General features: G+C 47.9%; 1 protein-coding gene across 2 annotated transcripts in view; it reads right to left on the bottom strand.

The window, feature by feature from the left end:
* CMTM7 (CKLF like MARVEL transmembrane domain containing 7) overlaps positions 1-20,989 on the bottom strand; it is a 59,072-nt gene extending 38,083 nt beyond the window's left edge. The window contains exon 1 of one of the 2 annotated variants that reach the window (XM_039249832.1): positions 20,533-20,989. In XM_039249832.1, the coding sequence (XP_039105763.1) occupies positions 20,533-20,721 (189 nt within the window). In that variant the 5' untranslated portion in view covers positions 20,722-20,989. The remainder of the gene's footprint in view (positions 1-20,532) is intronic. The other variant, XM_039249833.1, reaches the window with a different exon arrangement.
* Between the last annotated feature and the right edge of the window lie 263 nt (positions 20,990-21,252).

Genomic DNA, 21,252 nt, shown 5'->3' with positions numbered 1-21,252 from the left:
ATGATCTTGCGGTTCGTGGGTTCGGGCCCCGCGTCGGGTTCTGTGCTGACTGCCAGCTCAGAGCCTGGAGCCTGTTTCAGTCTGTAACTCCCTCTCTCTCTGACCCTCCCCTGCTCACGCTGTCTCTCTCTCTCTCTCCTAGAAATAAATAAAACGTTAAAAAAAAAAAAGAACTGGGAGAAATTCAGGGCGCCTGGGTGGCTCAGTCAGTTAAGTGTCCAACTTCAGCTCAGGTCATGATTTTACAGTTTGTGAGTTCGAGCCCCGCATCAGGCTCTGTGGTGACAGCTCAGAACCTGGAGCCTGCTTTGGATTCTGTGTTTCTCTCTCTCTCTGTCCCTTTCCAACTTACCTCTCTCCCTCCCTCCCTCTCTCTCTCTCTCTCAAAACTACATTAACATTAGGGGCACCTGGGTGGCTCAGTCGGTTAAGCATCTGACTTCGGCTCAGGTCATGATCTCACAGTTCCTGAGTTCAAGCCCCACATCGGGCTTTGTGCTGAGAGCTCAGAGTCTGGAGCCTGCTTCAGATTCTGTGTCTGTCTCTCTGCCCCTCCCCTGCTCATGCCCCCTCTCTCTCTTTCAAAAATAAACATTATATATCCTCTGAGTGAATAATCCTCTCTCTTGGAATTTATCTTAAGGAGATGAATGCTAACTAGAAGAAAGCTCTAGAGGTTAGCAATTTTTTTTTGTAAAGAACTAGTAAGTCAATATTTTAGGCTCCGAGGGCCATACAATCTCTACAGCTATCAACACCACCACTGTAGCACAAAAGCAGCCATATGCAATCCATAAGTGAGGGAGCTTGGTTGTGTTCAGTAAAACTTTATTTATAAGAACAGCTGGCAGACCAGATTTGGATGGGCTATGGTTTACTAACCCCTGCAAATGTTCAATATAGTATCATGTATAGTAGCTAAAAGCTCAAACACAACTTACATGTTCAAAAGTGAATGGTTACATAAATTAAGGAATATCTTACTTGGATGACTGTCATATTATGCCCAATTATGAAGACTTCATAGCAACAGAGACATGTTACTAAATACTGAATTTTGTAATTTCAAGAAGAGAGAGAGAGAAAGCAGAATCTGTGATTATAATCAGTTTGATTTCAGTTGCAAACTCCACGTATACATTCAAGCAAGGACTGAACAGATCATCTGTGGAACTTGCGGAATGGTGGGGCCGTGGGTGAATGCTGTTTTTTCATAGTTTTGGATCTAACTATATTAATGTTGCTCTCATCATATATAGGTAATAACATAAAGCTTCAAAAATAAAAACAAAATGCTAGATCTACACAATATCTTCAATGCAAGATTCAGGAAAACATGTAAATTAACATGCTCACTGCACCACTGATTCCTCCTGCGGTTTCCACGAGACAGCTGACAATGAGCAATTAGCTGTCAAAGGCCAACAGAACCACAACGAACTCCTCTCTGTGGCGAGCACAGAGCCCTCCACTACAGAAAAGCCCATTTTGTGAACGGACCAAGAAGCTTTCAAACCCTCTACCCTCTGTCTCAACTCTGGTCCTTTGCAATGGCTGTCCCCTCCTCCACGGCTCTCCCCTCTTTTCCCCTGGCCTTTCCCATTCGCATGCTCTGGTCTCGGCCCAGAGGTTCCTTCCCTGGGGACCTCTGCCTACACATAAGGGAGGACCCTGTCTGCTCTCTGTGCTCACAGCATTTCAGACTTCCTCTCTGTGCTGCTCAGAATCCTTACACTAACCAGACTTCACAGGTTCACAGGTGCTCGTTCTTGCACATTCTGCTTCCCTCCAGTCGGGGGCGTAACTTGCGAACGCTGTTGGCCAGACTAAGCAGTCGCTGTGGGGTAGTTCCCAGGCGCCAATGTGCCAGCGTCAAAACTCACGGAAGGGTGTCAGCGGTGTGGAAGGACACCCTGGGGACGAGGAGTGGAGCCCTCCTTGAAGCCCCTGGAACCAGAGGTTTGTGGGGCCCAGAGAGCAGGACGGGGCCCTTAGCATCATTACCAAAGTGGGAGCCAAAAGCCAGCATCTGAGCCCAGCCCCAGTAGCTTTTAGTTCCTTTATGGACTTTTCTAAGGAATGCTGCATTGCTCACACTCTTGGTGGCACAAAGGATGACAGGGTGTGTAAAAATACTTAAAAAAAAAAAATTCAGAAGAGAAGGGCTCTGACTGTAAAGAAGTTGTAGGAATATCTTTGGTGATTTATTTTCCCTCATCAATTTTTCTTTTTAGATGTTCACAAAAGTATATAAAATCTCAGTGAAGTTTAAAAGAACTCTTCCAATGAGCATAAAATAAAAATTCGATGTAAGAGATTTGTGTCATCATTTAATTAACATTTTCTTTCTTTCTTAGTAGTGCCTAAAACAGCAGTGCCTTAGAGGGGATGAGGCAGGACTCTTGTCCAAGGTCCAGATTTTCTGCTGATGGGGGAGGGGCTGGATCTGCCTGGTTCATTGCCGTATCCTCAGCCACGGGCCAAGGGCTGGGACAGAGCAGGCGCTAAACCTCTGAGGAGGTGACTTGAAGCAGTGCTCCTGCCAGGCGAGGGCCATGACCAGAACCACACCAAGGGTTGGCACACCCCACAGGTCGGCACACCCCACGGGTCAGCACCTGAGCCATAAACAGAAATCCATAAGTGAGCTTGTCCTATCTGGCATTTGATCCTTCTCGCCTTTAAATCCAAAACAGGAACCCCTCTATTCAGTGTTTCCTGGTGTTCAATTAGGAGCCTTGTCCTGACAGCGTGACCAACTGACAGACACCCTGGTGGCCAGGACAGCAACTGTAAAGTTATCGGAAACTCCAGGTGGGCATCCCAGCCTCCCCTTGCTAGGTCCCACCCGCCTCTTCCTCAGCCTCCCTCCCTCCAGAGAGAGACCCCCCACCACCCTCCAGCCCTCAACTGGCACCCCTCCCACGCAGCATTACCACATCTTCTGCAGAAGATCCACGTCTCAAGCATTTCATCCAGTCTTCAAATGTTTATTTATTTTTGAGAGAGAGAGAGAGAGAGTGAGCACAAGTGGGAGAGGGACGGGAGGGCAGGGGGGACAGAAGATCTGAAGCGGTCTATCCACTGATAGCAGAGAGCCTGATGTGGGGGAGCCTTGAGTTCGTTACCTGAACTGAAATCAGAAGCTTCTGACTGAGCCACCCGGGGGTCCTAGAAGGCTGACTTTTTAATTCTTTTTTATTAAAAAAATTTTTTAAATGTTTATTTTTGAGAGAGACAGGGCATGGGGGGGGGAGAGAGAAGGAGACACAGAATCTGAAGCAGGCTCCAGGCTCTGAGCCCGACGTGGGGCTGGAACTCACGAACTGTGAGATCATGACCTGAGCTGAAGTCAGACCCTCAAAAAACTGAGCCACCCAGGGGTCCTGGCTGAGTTTTCTAAAAAAAGGAGTGTTATTACTAGGGGGTTTGTCAAGAAAATATGCTTTCATTCATTAAAAAACCAAAAACCAAAAACCACCTTGTGAGTGCTTCCTATGCTCCAGACACCGCTGGAGGAGCAAGGCACCCTGTGGTGACCCAGACAGAAAGGTCACTGTCCTGCGGCTGGGATCCTGATGAGAAGACCCACCACAATGAAGTGAACGAGGCAGTTTCAGCTAGAGAAGTGCTGTGAGAGAAGTCAGAGCTGGGCAAAGGACAGCGTGCTGGGGAAGCATGGCCTGAGGGGAATGCCTTCGGATGGGGCCTTCGGAGAAGATCCCTCAGAGGCGGGACAGGCAGAGGTCTCTACACACAGGTTTGTTTCTTTATCTATAAAACATGAAGAATAAGGCCTTGGAGCCTCCACAGAGAGCTGACAGGAAAGGCAAGAGTGGAGACTCCTGCCTCTTAAAAGTCTCAGACAGGAAGAGACCAATACTAATACCTCTTGTACTTTGGTCCTTTGGTGAGAACTCGGGCTCAGCCACACTGAAACAGAGACTGCGGGGAACGTCTGGGCTGCACAGCTGTCCACCAGGAACAGCCCCACGATGTGAAAGAGGGAGCAGGAGTTTTGGGTGAATGCTGGGAGCTGCACCAGCCTCTCTGGATGGCAGTCACAGCAAGGAAATGGCAGTGTTTGCACAGCTCCTGCCACGAGACACGAAAACTGGTATCTCTTTCTGCTACTACTGGCTCATGTTGGAAGCGAGGCACTGGTATTGACCGGGTCTCATAATATTCCATATCAGACCAATATTCCGAACACAGATACCTCATAAGGAAAAGCATATTCCTGCCTTTACAAAAGAGATTTTAGATGAAAACTCTGTGGATGATTGTCAAAAGGCTCTTCCTATGGGCCTTGCAGATCCAAGACTTAGATAATAAAGTGGGTTAAGAACACAAGAGTTACAGTTGAGCCTGGCCCCGAGACAAAGAGCCTAATTTAGAGTTAAGGAATAGATAAAACACTTACACCTTCTTCTAACTGGTGATGTATGGCAGTCCCTTCCCCAAGGCCTACTTTCTGCAAACACCCTCCCTTACAGGGTTGGCTGGGATGAGGGTAGATAAGAGTAGCTAAAACATAACCCAAAAACAAAGGCCAACACATTTAGGGCCTCCATAGTGTTTACACATTCAGCATCAAGTCAAAAAGCTTTCCACAAACAACTTATTAACCAGTTTAAAAACATTCGTCCTCTTTTGAGCCAGATGGAATGGCTCCCAGCCCATCTATACACTTAACCTATGTCCTAATCCTAGCGTTATTAACTTAGAACAAATATGCACGTCGTCCTGTTTTTCACTAAGAACATCCTGTTATTTCCTTAGTTGTAAGATTTACTCAGCCTCACTATGATTGGGGTAATTCTGCAAGAATATTTCCAAAACACTTGTTCTTGCACACTTTTCAAAGTTTCTTATCACAAAGAGCTTCCCCTTGTAAAAATTCCTTTTTCTGATCTCATGTTGTTGTTGAACCTTTAAATAAAGACACCAAAACCGACAGGATGGAGATGCCTGCCTGGTGATCAGAAAGAATCTTGGGGCTCTCTCACTCTCTCTCGCCGACACTGTCCATCCTTTAGGGACCTCTGGACCTGCCGGAGCCGGCCTCTGGCAGGTGAACTAAATACCAGTCACCGAGTTCAACCCTGTATACGATGTCTAACCACATAATTACTATGAAGTCAGACACCTGGCATGAAATAGGAAAAACAGTAGTACCTGAATGATATGACTGTCAGGAAGACTAAATGAGGTAATTCATGTCAAGTTCATACAAGACTTGGAAGGTGATGGGTCTTCAAAAATTTTAGCCATTGCCCCAAGGATGTAACATTTGAGCTAAGTCTCTTTCTTTCTTTTCCTCCCTTCCTTCCTTCCGTCCTTCCATCCTTCCATCCTTCCTTCTTCTCTCATTCTCTCTTTCTCTCTCTCTTCCATCCTTCCTTCCTTTTTTCTTTTCTTTCTTTCACTAGGACATGCAGTCAAGTTCAACATGAACTACTATTAACTTCAGATAGGAAGTCTGTAGAAGAGTCTTTTGTGAAAACAAAAGCACTAAAATCAAGATAAGGTGTGCCACAGGGCGCCTGGGTGGTTCAGTTGGTTAAGCGTCTGACTTCGGCTCAGGTCATGATCTCACAGTTTGTGGGTTCGAGCCCCACGTCTGGCTCTGTGCTGACAGCCAGCTCAGAGCCTGGAGCCTGTTTCAGATCTGTGTCTCCCTCTCTCTCTGACCCTCCCCTGTTAATGCTCTCTCTCTCTCTCAAAAATAAATACATTAAAAAAATAAAAAAAGATAAGGTGTGCCACGGTCCAAATGTGTCAACTGTAACTACAAATACTGCCCTCCCTACCAACTTTAATGTCTCAGGATGGGGTTGCTTGGTTCTGGACCCTTCAGAAATATCAAGGTCATGAAAGACAGGATGGTATGTTACAGACTGAAGGAGATTAAAGAGACAGGATAAATGAATATAACTCATGATGCAGGATGGGATCCTAGACCAGAAAAGGGACGTTAGTGGGTCAACTGGCGAAATCTGAATGAGGCTGGTAGGTTAGATAATAGTGCTGGTGTCGTTCATTTCCTGATTACTGATAACTGTCCTGAAGTAATGTCCTTCTTAGGAAATGCACACTGAAGAACTGCTGGATGAAAAAAGCTTTATGTCCGCACCTTACTCTTAACTGATTCAAAATAAAAATAGTATGGACATAAATGGAAAACGATTAAACAAATATATTAAGAGGTTGACAGTTGAGAAGCTGGGGTAAGGGTGTATGGGGAGTTCTCTGTACTGTTCCTGTGAAGTTTCTGTAAATCTGGAATTATCTATAAATAAAAAGTTACAAAAGTATATATATAGAAAGAGACTTAAATCATTAGGCACTTCTACATTTTTAAAAAATACCAACTATTTCACAGGCAGTAGATTAAGCAGGGCTAAGCAGCCACCTTTTTTTATTTTTTTTTATTTTTATTTTTTTTACAAATAGTTTATTGTCAAATTAGTTTCTACATAACACTCAGTGCTCATCCCCAAAGTGCCCTCCTTCATGCCCATCCCCCCCTCCCCCCCACATCCATCAGTCCTCAGTTTTTGTCAGCATTCAAGAGTCTCTCATGGTTTGCCTCTCTCCCTTTCCCCCACCATTTCCGCCCTTCTTCTCCCCCTTGGTCCTCCGTCAAGTTCCTCCTAATCCTCCTATACGTGCAAACATATGGTATTTGTCCTTCTCTGCCTGACTTATTTCGCTCAGCATAACACCCTCAAGGTCCATCCATGTTGCTACACATGGCCAGATTTCATTGTTTCTCATTGCCATGTAGTATTCCATGGTATAGATAAACCACATCTTCTTGATCCATTCGTCTGTTGATGGACACTTAGGCTCTTTCCATGTTTTAGCTATTGTGGAGAGGCTAAGCAGCCACCTTAATACATATGTGGGGGGGCTGCAATATCTTAGCTTTAAAGATTCTACTAGAATGATGTGAAATTTGTTTGGCAACCTAATGGTTCGAGGGAACTGGGGACATGTCATTCAATGCCCACAGGAAGCCAGAAGCAGCTCTTCTTTGGAAGGTACCGTTCATCTTTTGTCTCTCCTCTGCCATCTGAGAATGCCTCTCCGATGTTCTCTTCATGTTTGTTTGCTCTGTCTCTAGGGTTCTGCTTTTCTCAGCAGTTATTCAAGGACTGCTTCTCTTTTCTACATAAACTATTAGGGAAAAAGATGTACCCAAATAAAGAAGACTGAGCTATAACTGCCATCCAGAATGGCAGACAACGGCCATCCCTTTCTGAAACACTCTTCCTGCAAATGAGCTGCTACTCCTCAAGGGAGAAAATATTTAATGTCTATGGTCCACGATGCAGAGGATTTTTAGGATATGACCAAATCGGAAAGTCTTGAACTGCCCATCAGTTTCCTGTGGCTGTTGTAAAAAACTACTATAAAGGTGTGGCTCAGAATACCAGGAATTTCTTCTTCCACAAGTCTGTAAGACAGAGGTCAAAATCAGTACCACTGGGCTTAAATTAAAGTGCTGGGCAGATCGCACTCTCTCTGGTGACTCTAGGGAGAATCCATTCCTTGCTCCTTCCAGCCCCTGGTGGCCGCCCTGGCGTTCCTGGGCTCATGGCCACGTCACTGCAGTCTCTGCTATCTCTTCACATCACTGCTGGAGAAGGTCATTAAACATAAGTGACCAGCAGGTAATCTGTGAGCTGGACCTGGGTACTCGGAGGTCCTCACCACCTCCCCCTTACTGTCCTTGGAACTTGGGTTCTGCTTGCCTTTCCCGCTCCCAGAGGCTGCTCCGAGGACAGTCTCAAGACAGCGATGCGACGTGGAGAACATCTGCACAGTATATGAGACTGAATGCGGTTAACGCCTCTAGGTAAACTTTTAAGATGTGGTGGGCACGTGCAGGAATCCATTCATCTACTGCTGCCCAAGGAAAGCTTTGTACGTAAGTTCCCTTTGCTCATTAAATGCGCAGCCTTGTTTGTCTCTCCCTGCCTTCCCACTATGGGGGGCCGGTTTCAGATTACATCTGGGAAGCACCAAGAAGGTTGCAAACCAACACTCCCCATCACCCTCTCCTTTGCGTGTCTCTTTCAAAAACACCGGTCATTGGACTTAGGGACCTCATATCATCATTTCAAGACCCTTAACTTAATTACATCTGATAAAACCCTTTTTCCAAATAAGGCAACGTTCACAGGCTCCTGGGATTAGGATGTGGACGTATCTTGAGGGTCATCATCCAACCCACTATAACTGGAAAGCAATTTTTCATCCCTAAACCACACTAAGACAATGGTATGTTGAAGTAGTGACCGCATCCCTAACTATGGGATTGATGCCACCACAAATGGTGAGAGTAGGCTTAGAATCAGCAAGGGGACCCCTATGGGATGTATGGGGTGCATGTTACGCTGCAGAGTTTCTTCCTCTGCCTGAAGTGGAAGTCACTAAACAGGACACACTGCTCAGTGACACTTGACAAACCCTTGTAAAACCAACATCACATTATCAATACAAACGTCAGTGATGCCTCTTTTACCTTTTCTAAGTGAAACTCACACCAGTCTGTGTCAATAAGGCCCCATCTCAGAAGCCCAATTTCTTTTCTCCGGGAACCTTCCTTGTGGGTATGTTCTTAAGTCTTTCCCAGGAGTTAAAACAGATATGGTCAGGGGCACCTGGGTGGCTCAGTTGGATAAGCGTCCGACTTCAGCTCAGGTTATGATCTCACAGTTTGCGAGTTCAAACCCCGTGCCAGGCTCTGTGCTGACAGCTCAGAGCCTGGAACCTGCTTCGGATTCTGTGTCTCCCTCTCTCTCACTCCCCCTCACACTCTCACACTCAAAAATAAATAAAACATTTTTAAAAAGCCAGATATGGTCAGGTTATTCCTACTACCATGACATTGCTCGTAATTCCCTTGTAAAAGTTTACAGAAATAATTTTGCTCTGTTATTGATTTTATTTTCCATTCAGTACATGCTGATTTGCTTTCCTCTCCCCTTTTTTCAAATAGGAGTTAAAAAATAATGACATGACTGTTTAAGTGGACAGCAAAAAGCAACATCAAAAGTCCTGGGTGGTCTGAAAGGCTGAGCAGCCTGGCATAGATCCAACGGGGGACCGGACAAGAATACTGATAAACCAGTTTTGCAGGTAGAAAAAGTCTGCAGCCAGGTTTGTTTAGTCCCCAGACTGCATCAGCTTCGCGCCTTACCAAAGATCACAAAGATGGGGAGCAATTCCAATGGTCCTAAAGAGCACAAGCAGGCAGTCCATCGGTGCGCTGCTCAACTGCACTACCATTAACCAGGTCAAGGTCAATGCACCACTGCCCAGGTACTTGCAGGGGGTGCTGCTGCTGACTCCTCACATCTGCAATCCTGTGCCAGTGATTTTCTCCTTGACAGCTATAGCTGTTGGGCTCAGAGGTCCCTAGGGGTTTACCTACTCCCTTCCCTCCTCTGTAGCCAATGAAGGGTACAAATAAGCCCAGCTCCACTGCCTCAAAACAGGAGAATCTCGGTGGTGCCCCTCACTGTCCAGAGGTCCCTGCAAGATCAGGCTGCAGCTTAAGACTTCTAAAACCCATCTTTGTCTAGCTCCTTCTCCAGTCCGTGCCTGCCTCCCTCGCTCAGAAAACCATGTGCACAAGAACCCCATGTCTAGCTCTACTTCTAGGAAAGCTGACTTCAATACCCACTGTGATGGATACTGGGAAATTCTAAGAAAAATGCTGGTCACACAAGTTTTTTTGTTCTCTAGACTAAGGTTCTTAGTATCTTAAAGTTAAGTGAAACTCTGAACCCTGAACACTAAGTGGAGTCTTCCTCCATGAAACTTTGTGGGAAAAGATCACAAGGTGAGGTCTGCAAATCGAGTCTCAGGACAGATGAAAAATTCCCGAGATCAGGCACCGCTTGGTCCAGGAATTGTAGTGTTAGGTATTTCTCCTTCTGATTCCTTGTACACATACAAAACTATGTTATGCACAAGGGTATCCGCCATAGCCCTGAGAGAACAACCATGGAAAATAACCTAAATGCTGTCAATGGGAGGCTAGTTTAATAAATTATGGTAAATCCATTCCCTGGAAGGCAATGCAGCTGTTAAGGAGAATGAGAACACTTTCTGAATGGATATGGAATTATATCCAAGATGGGAAGTTCAGTAATGAAAGTACAGACAGACAATTGTGTATTAGTATGTTTCCATCTGGGGTGAGAGGGGACATCCACAAACAGAAGCACAAAATAACTCCCGAAAGACATAAGAAACTGGTATCACTGGTAGCCTCCAGGGAGGGAAAGTGGGAATTGGAGGACTTTTTGTACTTTTAAAATCTTTTTCTTTAATATAATTTATTGTTCAAGTTGGCTAACATACAGTGTGTATACAGTGCACTTTTAAAATCTTAATCATGTTACCTATTTTTTAAAAAGGAAACATAATCTGATGGCTCAGCTAAACTGAACATCCAACTTCAGCTCAGGTCATGATCTCACAGTTTGTAGGTTTGAGCCCCGCATCCGGCTCTGTGCTGACAGCTCGGAGCCTGGAGCCTGCTTCACATTCTGTGTTTTCCTCTCTCTCTGACCCTCCCTGCTGGTGCTCTGTCTCTGTCTCTCTCTCTCAAAAATAAACATTAAAAATTTTTTTTTTAACTAAACATAATTTTAGCAGTTACACAGCCATACTTTCTGTTTGATCGAGATTTTTATTTTTTAGAATGGCCCTGGGGGGGGGGGGTACCTGGGTGACTCAGTCAGTTAAGTGTCTGGCTTTTGATCTTGGCTCAGGTCATGATCTCAGGTTTTGTGGGTTTGAACCTCACATCTGGTTCTGCACTGATGGTCCGGATCCTGCTTGGGATGCTGTCTCTCTTCTCTCTGCCCCTCACCTGCTTGTGCTCTCTCTCAAAATAAATCTAAAAAAGGCTTTAGGAAGGGACCGTGGAGGGGAGCAGGATGGCCGGGAGACGGAGGCAATTCTTATGAGCCTAGAGGCTCCAGAGAAGGCCCTGCATGTTTCCTCATCTGTAAAATGCGAACACTGACACCTTCTCGAAACGCTGTATGCTAGGTGAGTTCTTGCATACCGAGCATGCAGCGCAAAGCCCAGAGCAAGAGCTCAACGGGTTTCCTCCACAGGAACGGAACGACATAGGACCACGGCCCATGTACGAATGACATGGTTATTGTTACTGAAAGAACGGCCTGGCATCTTCTGCCTCCCTCCCTGCCGCTGTCCCATCCTTCCTTGCCAACGAGCTGCCCACGAGCGCCAGGTCTGAGGCAGGGTACGCGGGCTTCTGTTGGTGTGAGAGTTATCTGCCGCTGTACAACCAGTGACCACAAACTAAGCAGCTTAAAACCACATTTAGGCTGCCACTGCTCAGGGCCCAGGCGGGAGTCCTCTGCTCTAGGTCTCAAAAGGATGCAGTCACGATGTTGGCCAGGCTGGGGTTTTATCTGGGGCCTGGGGTCCTCTTCCAAAGTCATATGGTTGCTGGCAGATTTTCATTCCTTGCAGAAACTGAGGGGTGTTTTTGCTTTTTGTTTTTCTGGCCGTCTGCTGAGGGCTGCTCTCAGATTCTGGACACAGCCCATAGGTGCTGGGCACGTGGCCCTCTGACAGGCTCTTGCCCAACTCCCACGGCACGGTTTACTTCTCAGGGCCAGCAGGAACAATCTCCCCTTTTGGTACCTCATTAAGTACCTGATTAAGTCAGGCCTACCTGCAGATGATCTCCTTGTGATGAACTCGGAATCAGCTGATGTAGGGCATTAACTACAGCCGCAACATCCATTCACCTTGGCACGTGCCACAACGTAACCGTGGGAATGACACCCATCGTCTTTGCTGTACTGTCTGGGTCAGCAGCAAGTCGAGGGCCGACCCACACTCAAGAGGATGGAATTACCCAAGGTTGTGAGTCACCAAGGGCCACCCTACGGTACATCTGCCACAGTGGGCTGGCCCAGGGGTCTGCTCACCCCACACGGAGAGATGGCACAGCACAGTGCAAAAGGCTAGACCTTGGCCATACCTGGGTTCAAATGCTGGCTCCAGAACTTAGTGAATATTCTGAAACTTGGGCAAGTTACAAACACTTCACAGCCTCCATTCAACCAAAAGAAGGGAAGAGAAATAATACAGAGTCACCAACAGGGTTAAAAGCAAAGAGACACTGCATATAAAATTGCCTGACACGGAAGAGCAGATACTCATACCTTAGTTTCCCTCTCTGTTCCCGATCCTTCCAGGAGGGACTTGTGACTTACAAACGAGAGTAATAATGACGGTTTCCTCTTAAGCCCTCCAGCCTGTGGGTAACATGTAAATATGCTTTCTATACTATACACGCACTAACAGGCCAGTGAGGGGTTTTCCCTAGTCTGGCCGATTTCATCTCAGGCAAAGGGTGAAACTATCTCTTAGCACCTGCTCTTGCTTCGCACGGCACCCCCTTCAGATCTGCCACAGCCTGGCCACCACCGAGAGGCGAAATGGATAAATCGTGATGCTACCAAACAAAAGGACTCGTATGCAGGTATCACAGCATTCTCCAACAGGCCTAATGACAAAGGAAAATACTCATGGTGTACTGACAATGAAAAAGAAAGGACCCCAAATTGTCCTTTGTTGAGCTCAAGATCTGGACTCAAACCGTCTGGTTCCAAAACCCGGCTTCACTCTTTGTGGCTGTGACTTTGGGCAAGTTGTAGAACCTCCCTGTGCCTCAGTTTCCTCGCCTGTAGGCTGCAGATAATGTCAGGACCTACTTATCATGGGGATGAAATGAGGTAACACATGTAGAACATCGAGCCCAGTGGCTGACCCCTAACAGGAAGCCAATGAGTGATAAATGCTATTATTATTACTAAGGTACCACTAAGGTACTATTATTAAGGAAAAGTTAAAAAAAAGACTTTCTCAGGAGCACCTGGGTAGCTCGGTCGGTTGAACTCAGGTCATGACCTGATGGTTCATGAGTTTGAGCCCCACATCAGGCTCTGCACTGACAGTGTGGAGCCTGCTTCACATTCTCTCTTTCTGCCCCTCCCATACTCGTGTTCTCCCTCCTCCCCCCCCCCCACTCCCTTCAAAATAAATAAACCTTAAAAAAAAGGCTTCTTGGGGCACCTGGGTGGCTCAGTTGGTTAAGCATTCGACTTCAGCTCAGGTCATGATCTCACAGTTTGTGAGTTCGAGTCCCACATCAGGCTCTGTGCTGGCAGCTTAGAGTCTGGAGCCTGCTTCAGAGTCTGTGTCCGCCTCTCTCTCTGTTCCTCCACTGCTCACACTTTTTCTCAAAAATAAATTTAAAAAAAATTTTTTTTAACACTTAAATTTTTTTTAAAAAAGACTTCTTCATAAACAATCACTAGCATTGTTGCTGAATAAAGAAAACCTATGAGGGAAAAGGAGTAAAAATACATCGAGGTCACACAATTTTGTAACTGAAAGCATTTAATTAATTACTCTTCCCCCCCACCCCCACCGGCCCACCCCCTTCTGACAGAACTGCATTTTCTCCATCTTTAAAAATTAGGATAATACCGCTTTAAGTTTCACAGCAACCCTTTCTGTGGGTACTACGTGGAAACCACTTTACACAAAATTTCTCATTCTCTATCAGTCCACCTATCTTTCTAGCTATGTAAAGAAGGAAAATTTTTAAAAAGGGTGTGGCGGCCCCAGGAAAAGGACCATGTCATCATCACCGTGGGTTAAAACACAAACCAGGTGACTGCTTTTTTGGCAGGAGGCTGAGCCTCTCTCTTCCTGATCTCCACTAGGGACCTGGGCTGGAGGAGGGGGAGGGGAGAGTGCTTCCCGTCCTCCTTTCCTGCAGGAAGGCCCTGGGCTGCTGAGGAACCAGCAGCCGGTACCGGGCCCAGAGCCAGGCCACAGATGCCAGGAGTTGCCAAGGCCCCAGTGAGGAATGCCAGAGAGTGAGCAGCGGGCGAGGGAAACACTGAGCCAAAGTGGTGACAAGGATGGCCAGCATGTGGCAGGCAGCGGGTCGGAGGGAGGCTTCCCTGGGCAGCACGCCTGGGCCAGCATGGGGAGGCAGATGGCAGGGGGGACCAGGGATGCACATCCATTGGCGCTGAGGAGGAAGCATGGAGACCAAGCTGGGGGATGCAGGGCTGGGAGGAAGGGGGCAGAAGGAGCCCTCTCCTGACACGATTTAACTAAATACACCGGCCCACGCAGGGAGGTGCAGCGTGCGGCCCAGGGTTGCCCCGGAGGGTCTGTGATATCCCGTGTCGGCCACAAACCTCTGGGACTCCCTTCTGACTCTCGCGGGACCATAGGCACACACCCACTGATGCGGCCCGCGCAGCCGGGTGGACCCTTTCTCACCTGCGTCTTCATCAGCACCATCGCCTCTGGCCCCCGGTTCCTGATCTGGGCGCAGGTGGTTTTTAGGGGGCTCTGGAGGGGAATTCTTGCCAGTAGTTAAGAAATCTACATAGTCTGCAGCCTGAATAAAGAGGTGTGGTGCCATCATCCTTCAAATTTATGCACATGCTGTTGCTGTGACTTAAATACAAGTGCATTTAAAAGCACTACAGAATCTTCTAGCCCATCGATGTCATTGTTCCTTTTCCAAACCATCAAACACCAAAAATATTCTTACAACTTAAAATATTATTACCATCACATGGGCTCCTTGAAATTTCTGGATGATAAAGGGTGGCCCATTAATCTCTAGATATTAAAACCCGTGCAGATAATTGTTTAATGTCACTATGCTCTGAAGGGCAAGAAGCACCTCATTTCCTCTCTGTAAAAGGTCACTGCCATTTATCCCGAGGGAGAATTTACAGATTTGTACACCAGGATGTCTCTGCAAGGAAGTTCACCCCACACTTTTCATACATCGAAGAATCGGGAATCTTTGAGCAACAAAAAGGGGGAGGGGACTTGTCACATAGATGGTGGTACATCTATGACGGCAATGATGCTGTTAAAAGTCAAATCAATCCCACGGGGCATCTGGATGGCTCAGTCGGTTAACTTCACTGTAGGTTGTGATCTCACGGTTCATGAGTTTGAGCCCCGTGTCAGGCTCTGTGCTGACAGCTCAAAGCCTGGAACCTGCTTCGGATTCTGTGTCTGTGTGTGTGTGTCTCCCTCTGCTCCTCCCCCACTCACGCTCGGTCTCTCAAAAATAAATAAACTTAAAAAAAATTGCAAACATTAAGCGACATGAGAAAACATTCATCACATTTCTGTCAAAAAAAAAAGCATTTTACAAAATGGGTATGTATCATCCCAATTTTCTAAACATAAAACAGAACACAACAACCTCAAATTGTAGAGGTCTACTATGAAACGGCATAAAATTTTACTTAAAACACTAATCTCAGAAAACAGAGTCTTCTTTTTGTGTTTCCCCAAATTCCTTCAATGAACAAGCATTACTTCCGTCATGGGGAATAAAGCCCTATGTTTTATTATTTTTATTTGTGTTATGCTTGGCTACTGATGGAAAGCAGTTTCCTGTTCTTGGATCAGGACTGGGTTGGGAGTGAAGGAATCTTGGCAGTGAGGTCCTTTGCTGCCTTTAACTGTCCGGCTTCCAGGAAACAGGACACGGGTGTGTGGACTGCATTTGGGGCCCAAACTGGTGCTCTCCCCTGCTACACAGACCTAAAGCAGAACAAAGAGAGGCGGACCGTTCTGGGCTATGCTGGGTCATTCTCCACGCGTAAGTCTATTCAGGGCTAAAGCAGAGGCTGAGCTCCCCCGCAGTCCAATTCTCTTTGGGAACTGGGCTGTGAATTTCCAGAGAGAAGTCCGTAATTGCCCGGCCTGCTGGAGGTTATTTAGAATGCTCTCTCATGCCTGAAAACTTAGTGTACTCTCCCCAGATTCACACACCCACTCTGCTTCCACGCAGCCTGCGTAGTAGGCTCTTTTAATCTTATTTCAGATAAAACATCTTTTTAGGATAGTAAGTATTCACAACGCCCTCATTACTATCCTGAAATGAATAAAATGTATGCATCAAACGATCCTAATCCCTGTGACAACCAAAAAGGAGTTTCCATAAAGTTCAAAAATAACCTCTAGGGGGCAGTACAGCCCTGGCTTGAAAACCACTTCAATAGTGCGTTGATAACGACATGATAGCCTCCCTGATATTCTTAGATTCAGGACCCCAGGCTGGTCTGGTGGGCCTTGCGTATTTCCCCAGTCTCCCCCAAACCACTTCCATCTTGGTTCCCTCCCCTCCAACCACAGCAATACTCCTTTCTCTAGACTCAGAGTCATGGTCTGTGCTTTTCCTTCTTCTGGTAATGCTGTTCCCTCATCCTTCATATATCCTTTCCTTAGAGAAGCCCTTCCTTATCTCCCAGACAGGTCAGACTCCTAGTTAATTCTCTTTGATACTGAGTACCTCTTTTTCAGAGCTTCTGTCCCAGTTTATAGTTATATATTTATAATCATTTTATTAATGTTTATTTTCCCTGTTTGAGTATCAGAAGGATGACAGGGGCTGATCTGCCTTATTTACTCCTCTTTCTGCAGTATTCTAGCATACGATAGGTGCTCAAATATTTGCTGAGTGAATAAATGAAACTTCTGAAAGACATTTAAGTTTCCATCTTTGCTGCTTGTGAAGTGACATTTTGATCCTCTTTCCATCTGGTTCTGCAAATGTCACAGTCCTGGACTGTCTGCATGGGCAGAAAGTGTCCCGTTAACTGCTATCTTCTGCCTGCCTCACGTAAGAGGACAGCAGATTCCCAATAAAAAGGATGACGCCTTTTCTAGAGGTCAGGGGCAGGGAGGTTAACAACTGCCCAAGGAGTGACTCGTGTCCTGCTTTATTTTCTTCCATTCCACCACCGCCAACATATCCCCGGTCTCCAGCGTAAACCTACTGAATGGAGGCAGCAGAGAGGTAACAGGGCACTCCTGACCTCACAAACCCACACTCCTCTCTCAAGACTCAACTCGAATGTAACCTTCACCTTCAAACCTCCTCCCTACCTTCCTAAGTGTAGGCAACCATCAGAGCTTTTATCTCCCTGACCAGTCAGTTCCGGGACTCATCTGTCTCCTCAACGAAACCACAGACTTCATGAGGGCAAGGGCTGGGTCACAGCCTCCTGCCTCTGCAGAAATGAGTATGAATGTGGCTCTCGTAAATATCTGCTGAACAAGTGAACTGATGGGGACCGCTGGCAAGGTCACACACAGGGGCATCTGGACCCCTTCCAGATGTCAGGGCATCCCTTCAGCTTAGGCCCCCTGCCTGCCCCCCCGCCCCCAAGGCTCCCCAGCCCTAAGCAACCACGAATCTACTTTCTGTCTCGATAAATTTGCCCTTTCAGGACACCCCGTGTTAAGTGGAATCATAGAATGTGCGGTCTTTTGTGTCTGGCTTCATCCACTTGACAGATTTTCAAGGATCATCATGTCGCAGCAAGTGTCAGGACTTCATTCCTGTTTCTGCTAATATTCCACCATGCGAATAGACCACGTTTGTTTTACCCATTCATCAGCTCATGGACATATGGGTTGTTTTCACTTTGGGGCTATTATCAACTATGCTGCTACGAACCTCTCCGTACAAGTTTTTGTGTGGAATTGTGTTTTCACTTCTCTTGAGTACATACCCAGGAGTAGAACCGTTGGATCATATGGCAACTCCAAGGTTTAACAGTCTGAGGAACTGCTGGACTATTTGCCAAAGTGTCTGCACCCATTTACATTCCCACCAGCCAACCGGCACTGTATGAAGGTTCTGATTTCTTCACATCCTCCACATCAAGGTGGCTTGTTAGGGTGTCTTCTTTATTGTTGCTATCATACCGGGTGTGAAGTGGTATCTCGCTGTGGCACTGATTTCCCCAGATCTATTAACAAGCAGTAACTCTGCAGGGTCTTTGGGGACATGAGGTCAGTCAGGCCTGGCTTTGCCCCACCTCTGCTGCTGACAGCTGTGTGACTTGACTAGTTCGACCTTTCAGTCGGTTTCCTCTTTGTCAAAATATGTTACCTCACTGGATTCTTAAAAACAATTAACGCCACATACGTGGCATATGGTATAGGATCCCTAGTGCATTATTAAGAACAAATAATAGGACCCAAAAAATATAGCTGTTTACAACAAAGAAACACAGTTCTTTAGGCTGGTGACGGTCCTCAGGAGAGATTTAGAGCAAAGCAAGGAAGTTGTTCTCACAGAGAACAGCCTTTTCAATGGTTTCTTAAGATAATATGTTGACAGGTCTGTTGATCAGACCACGAAGAAAACACTTTGCAGGAAGCCTAGGACATAAAGGTCAGTCTACTCAGGATGCAGGTGAGACACCGAGAGTCAAAATCAGAGACACGGACAGAGCGTCCAATTGTGGCACCACTTTCAGCTGCACCTGCCCTTCCCCCACTGTTGTTAACTCCTGACCCTGTACGCGTGTTCCAGCAAAGAAGAGAACATCAAATGTCTACGCAGGCACCTCAGAAGAGAGGAAAAGGAGGGGAATGGGGAAGAGTTAGGCAAGAGGCCGAGGCAGACAATCCTCAATAGTCTATTGTAACAGGACCACCCTGCAAGGTTACTTTCAAGGGGTCTGTTCAAACCTGTCATCATCAGGGACCTCCAAGGGAGGAGGAAGGCATAAGCATCCCACAAATATGGTTTTAAGAGGGGCAGAGAAGCATCTCTCCAAGTCTTTACTCTCTTCTATGGAACAGGAGGCCCCGTGACTGTCACCTGCAACCTGGCATAAGGGCCACATGCAAGAGTCCAGTTGAGGAGCTTACAATGAAACAGAGCTTTCTCTTCTCCACAGACATTATGCCCCAAACTCGTGGACCAACATGGAGCCTTCTTAACCCCATTGCCTTTGTCCATCAAACTCGTGAACCAGAGGAAGGGTTCTGATCCCAACTTTTGTCCACTGAACTCATTATTCGATTCATGGTTATGTCTTCCAGTGATGCTTTAGGGTCTGTCTCACCCCCACTCATCTTTTACGAATGAAGAGGTAGGCTGGCCCCCTCTATTTAGCTGATTAGCAATATTACCATGAGCCAAAAAAATGTCTTGCTCAAAACCAACCCTGCTCGGCCCAATTTTCTGTTGTTGTTGTTATTAGCAGTAGCTAACAACTTCCTAATTTTTGGTCCATCTAGACACCCTTCTTAGAGAAAAAGGAACTCAGTTCCCCTCCCCTCAGATCTGGCCCAAGCAGGAAATGACAGCACCCCCTACACACACACCAGAATAATAGTGGTATGGGTCCACGGGGCAGCTCTCACTCTCTCCTGGGGCTGGCCCACCTCAGCAGATGCCGGCTTCTGGGTGTGTAACCTTGTTCCCATCTCCACATCCCTGTCCCCACATCCCTCTTCAAAACTCCTCCCTCCACAATTCCTGCGGCAAACACTACAACGAGTGGAGAGTCACCAACAGCCCAACCTAGTTTCAAAACATACCAAACAAATGGAAAAGGTGTTTAAGATGAAAATGTGTTTAAAGAAGAAAAGAAGTGGGAAAAAAGAAAAGGGTGGGGACCAAGAGAAACAGACCAGACAAGATCAACTTTGGGGATCTTAATGCAATGTCAGGATGCCTACACCATCCACCTAGCTTTACCTCATGGGGGAGGCATTTCAATCATGTCATATCATCACAAAAAGGGTGATTATAGGACGTGAAGCCATTTTGAGAGAGACATATGCTTTTTTATTACGGCATATTGTCATTGTTCTATTTTATTATTATTCATTGTTATTAATCTCCTATTACGCCTGATAAATTAAACTTTATCCTAAGTATGTATATATATGTGGAAAAGCAGTAAATACAGGGTTGGATACTTCCTACAGTTAGTAGGGAGACTAGTGCGCAGACTCCACAAAAAGGACTTTCCCCACTGATCCTCCGCCTTCCGGCAGACCCCCGAGACATGGACGCTCCCTTGAACTTGAGAGGTCGGGGGTCCAGAAGAGCTGCCCGGAGGGTCCCAATTCCTCTTGCCTACCATGGAACTGAACTACCAAGACCTTCGAACTTCTCTCCTCTGCGAAACTGCGCCCTGAGCTGGGAAGCCCTGCGCCCTGGGTTGGGAGGAAGAGGAGGCCTCGAGGGGGAGAAGGTCGGTTGCGCCGCCTCAGCTACTCTTCCACCCCCGGCTCGGGTGCCAAGCGGGGCGGCCCAGAGAAGAGGAAGGAAGACGGAAAGCGACTTCTGCCTGTGGTTTCTGTCGGAAAGCGGGTCGGGCCCCGCCGAGGGGTGGGTGGAAAAACTTGGGACCCTGGAGCCACGGGCCCACGGGAGCAAGGGCGGCGTTGGGGCTGAGTTCCAGGGCCCAGGCAGCGCACGCAACTTTCCGAAGGAAGCCCTCCCCGAACTTGACGGCGGCGGCGCAGTCCCCCGCCCCGCCCGCGGCGCGATGCTCCCGCGGGCCCCGCCCGACTCCCGCTGCCCGGCGCGCGACCTCCCGCGTCCCCTCCCCGCCCGGCCTCTCCACGAGCCCCCGGCCCCGCGCCCTGGGCCTCACTCACCATCTGCGCCACTTTCAGCAGGGCCCCATAAGTGCGGGGGTAGAGGGGGTCCAGCGACCCCTCCGAGGGCCTCGCGCCGGGCGGGCCCGCGCCGGCCCCGGGCCCGCCACCGCTGCTGCACGTGGTGCGGACCAGCCCGGCTCCGTGCGACCCCGCGCCGGCCCTACCCGCCGGCAGCCTCCCCTGCATGGCCCACCGGCCAGATGAGCGGGGCGGGCCGGGGGCGGGGCCGGGGCGGGGCGCGGGCGTGTGGTCTCGGGGCGCCGGCGGGGGCGGGGCGCACGCGTCCGGGACCCGCGCCGGGACCCCGGTCCGGCCGGCCCCGGGCGGGGGAGGGGCTGTCCGGCGCTTTCCGGGGAGGGAGCGGCCTTCCTGCCCTCCGTGCCGCGCGGAAGTTGGACTGGAGGGCGCGGGCCGACGGCGCAGAGGGACTTTACGGAGCGGGGCCACAGCTGGGTCTGAGCCTCCTGGGGTTTCGTGTGGGTGCGGCTGGGTGTGCTAAGAGTACTTGACTTAAGGGTAGCTTACACACGCTAAGATGCCCAAACCCTGCGGGTTCCGCTCCATTAAGTTTCCCGTTTGTGGACACCTGCGTACCCGCCACCAGATTAGTAGTACCCCAAATGATCCGTCGTGCTTCTTCCCAATCTGCCTTCCTCCGTCTCACCCCTTACCCCCAAGCCTCAGGCAGCCACAATATTCTGCTGTCACTATAGATTC

Source organism: Hyaena hyaena, unplaced genomic scaffold (assembly GCF_003009895.1).
Source record: "Hyaena hyaena isolate Hyena2069 unplaced genomic scaffold, ASM300989v1 scaffold_350, whole genome shotgun sequence".
In the NCBI taxonomy this organism is placed as follows: domain Eukaryota; kingdom Metazoa; phylum Chordata; class Mammalia; order Carnivora; family Hyaenidae; genus Hyaena; species Hyaena hyaena.
Note: the sequence above shows the minus strand (reverse complement) of the source record. Positions and strands in the feature narration are given on the sequence as shown.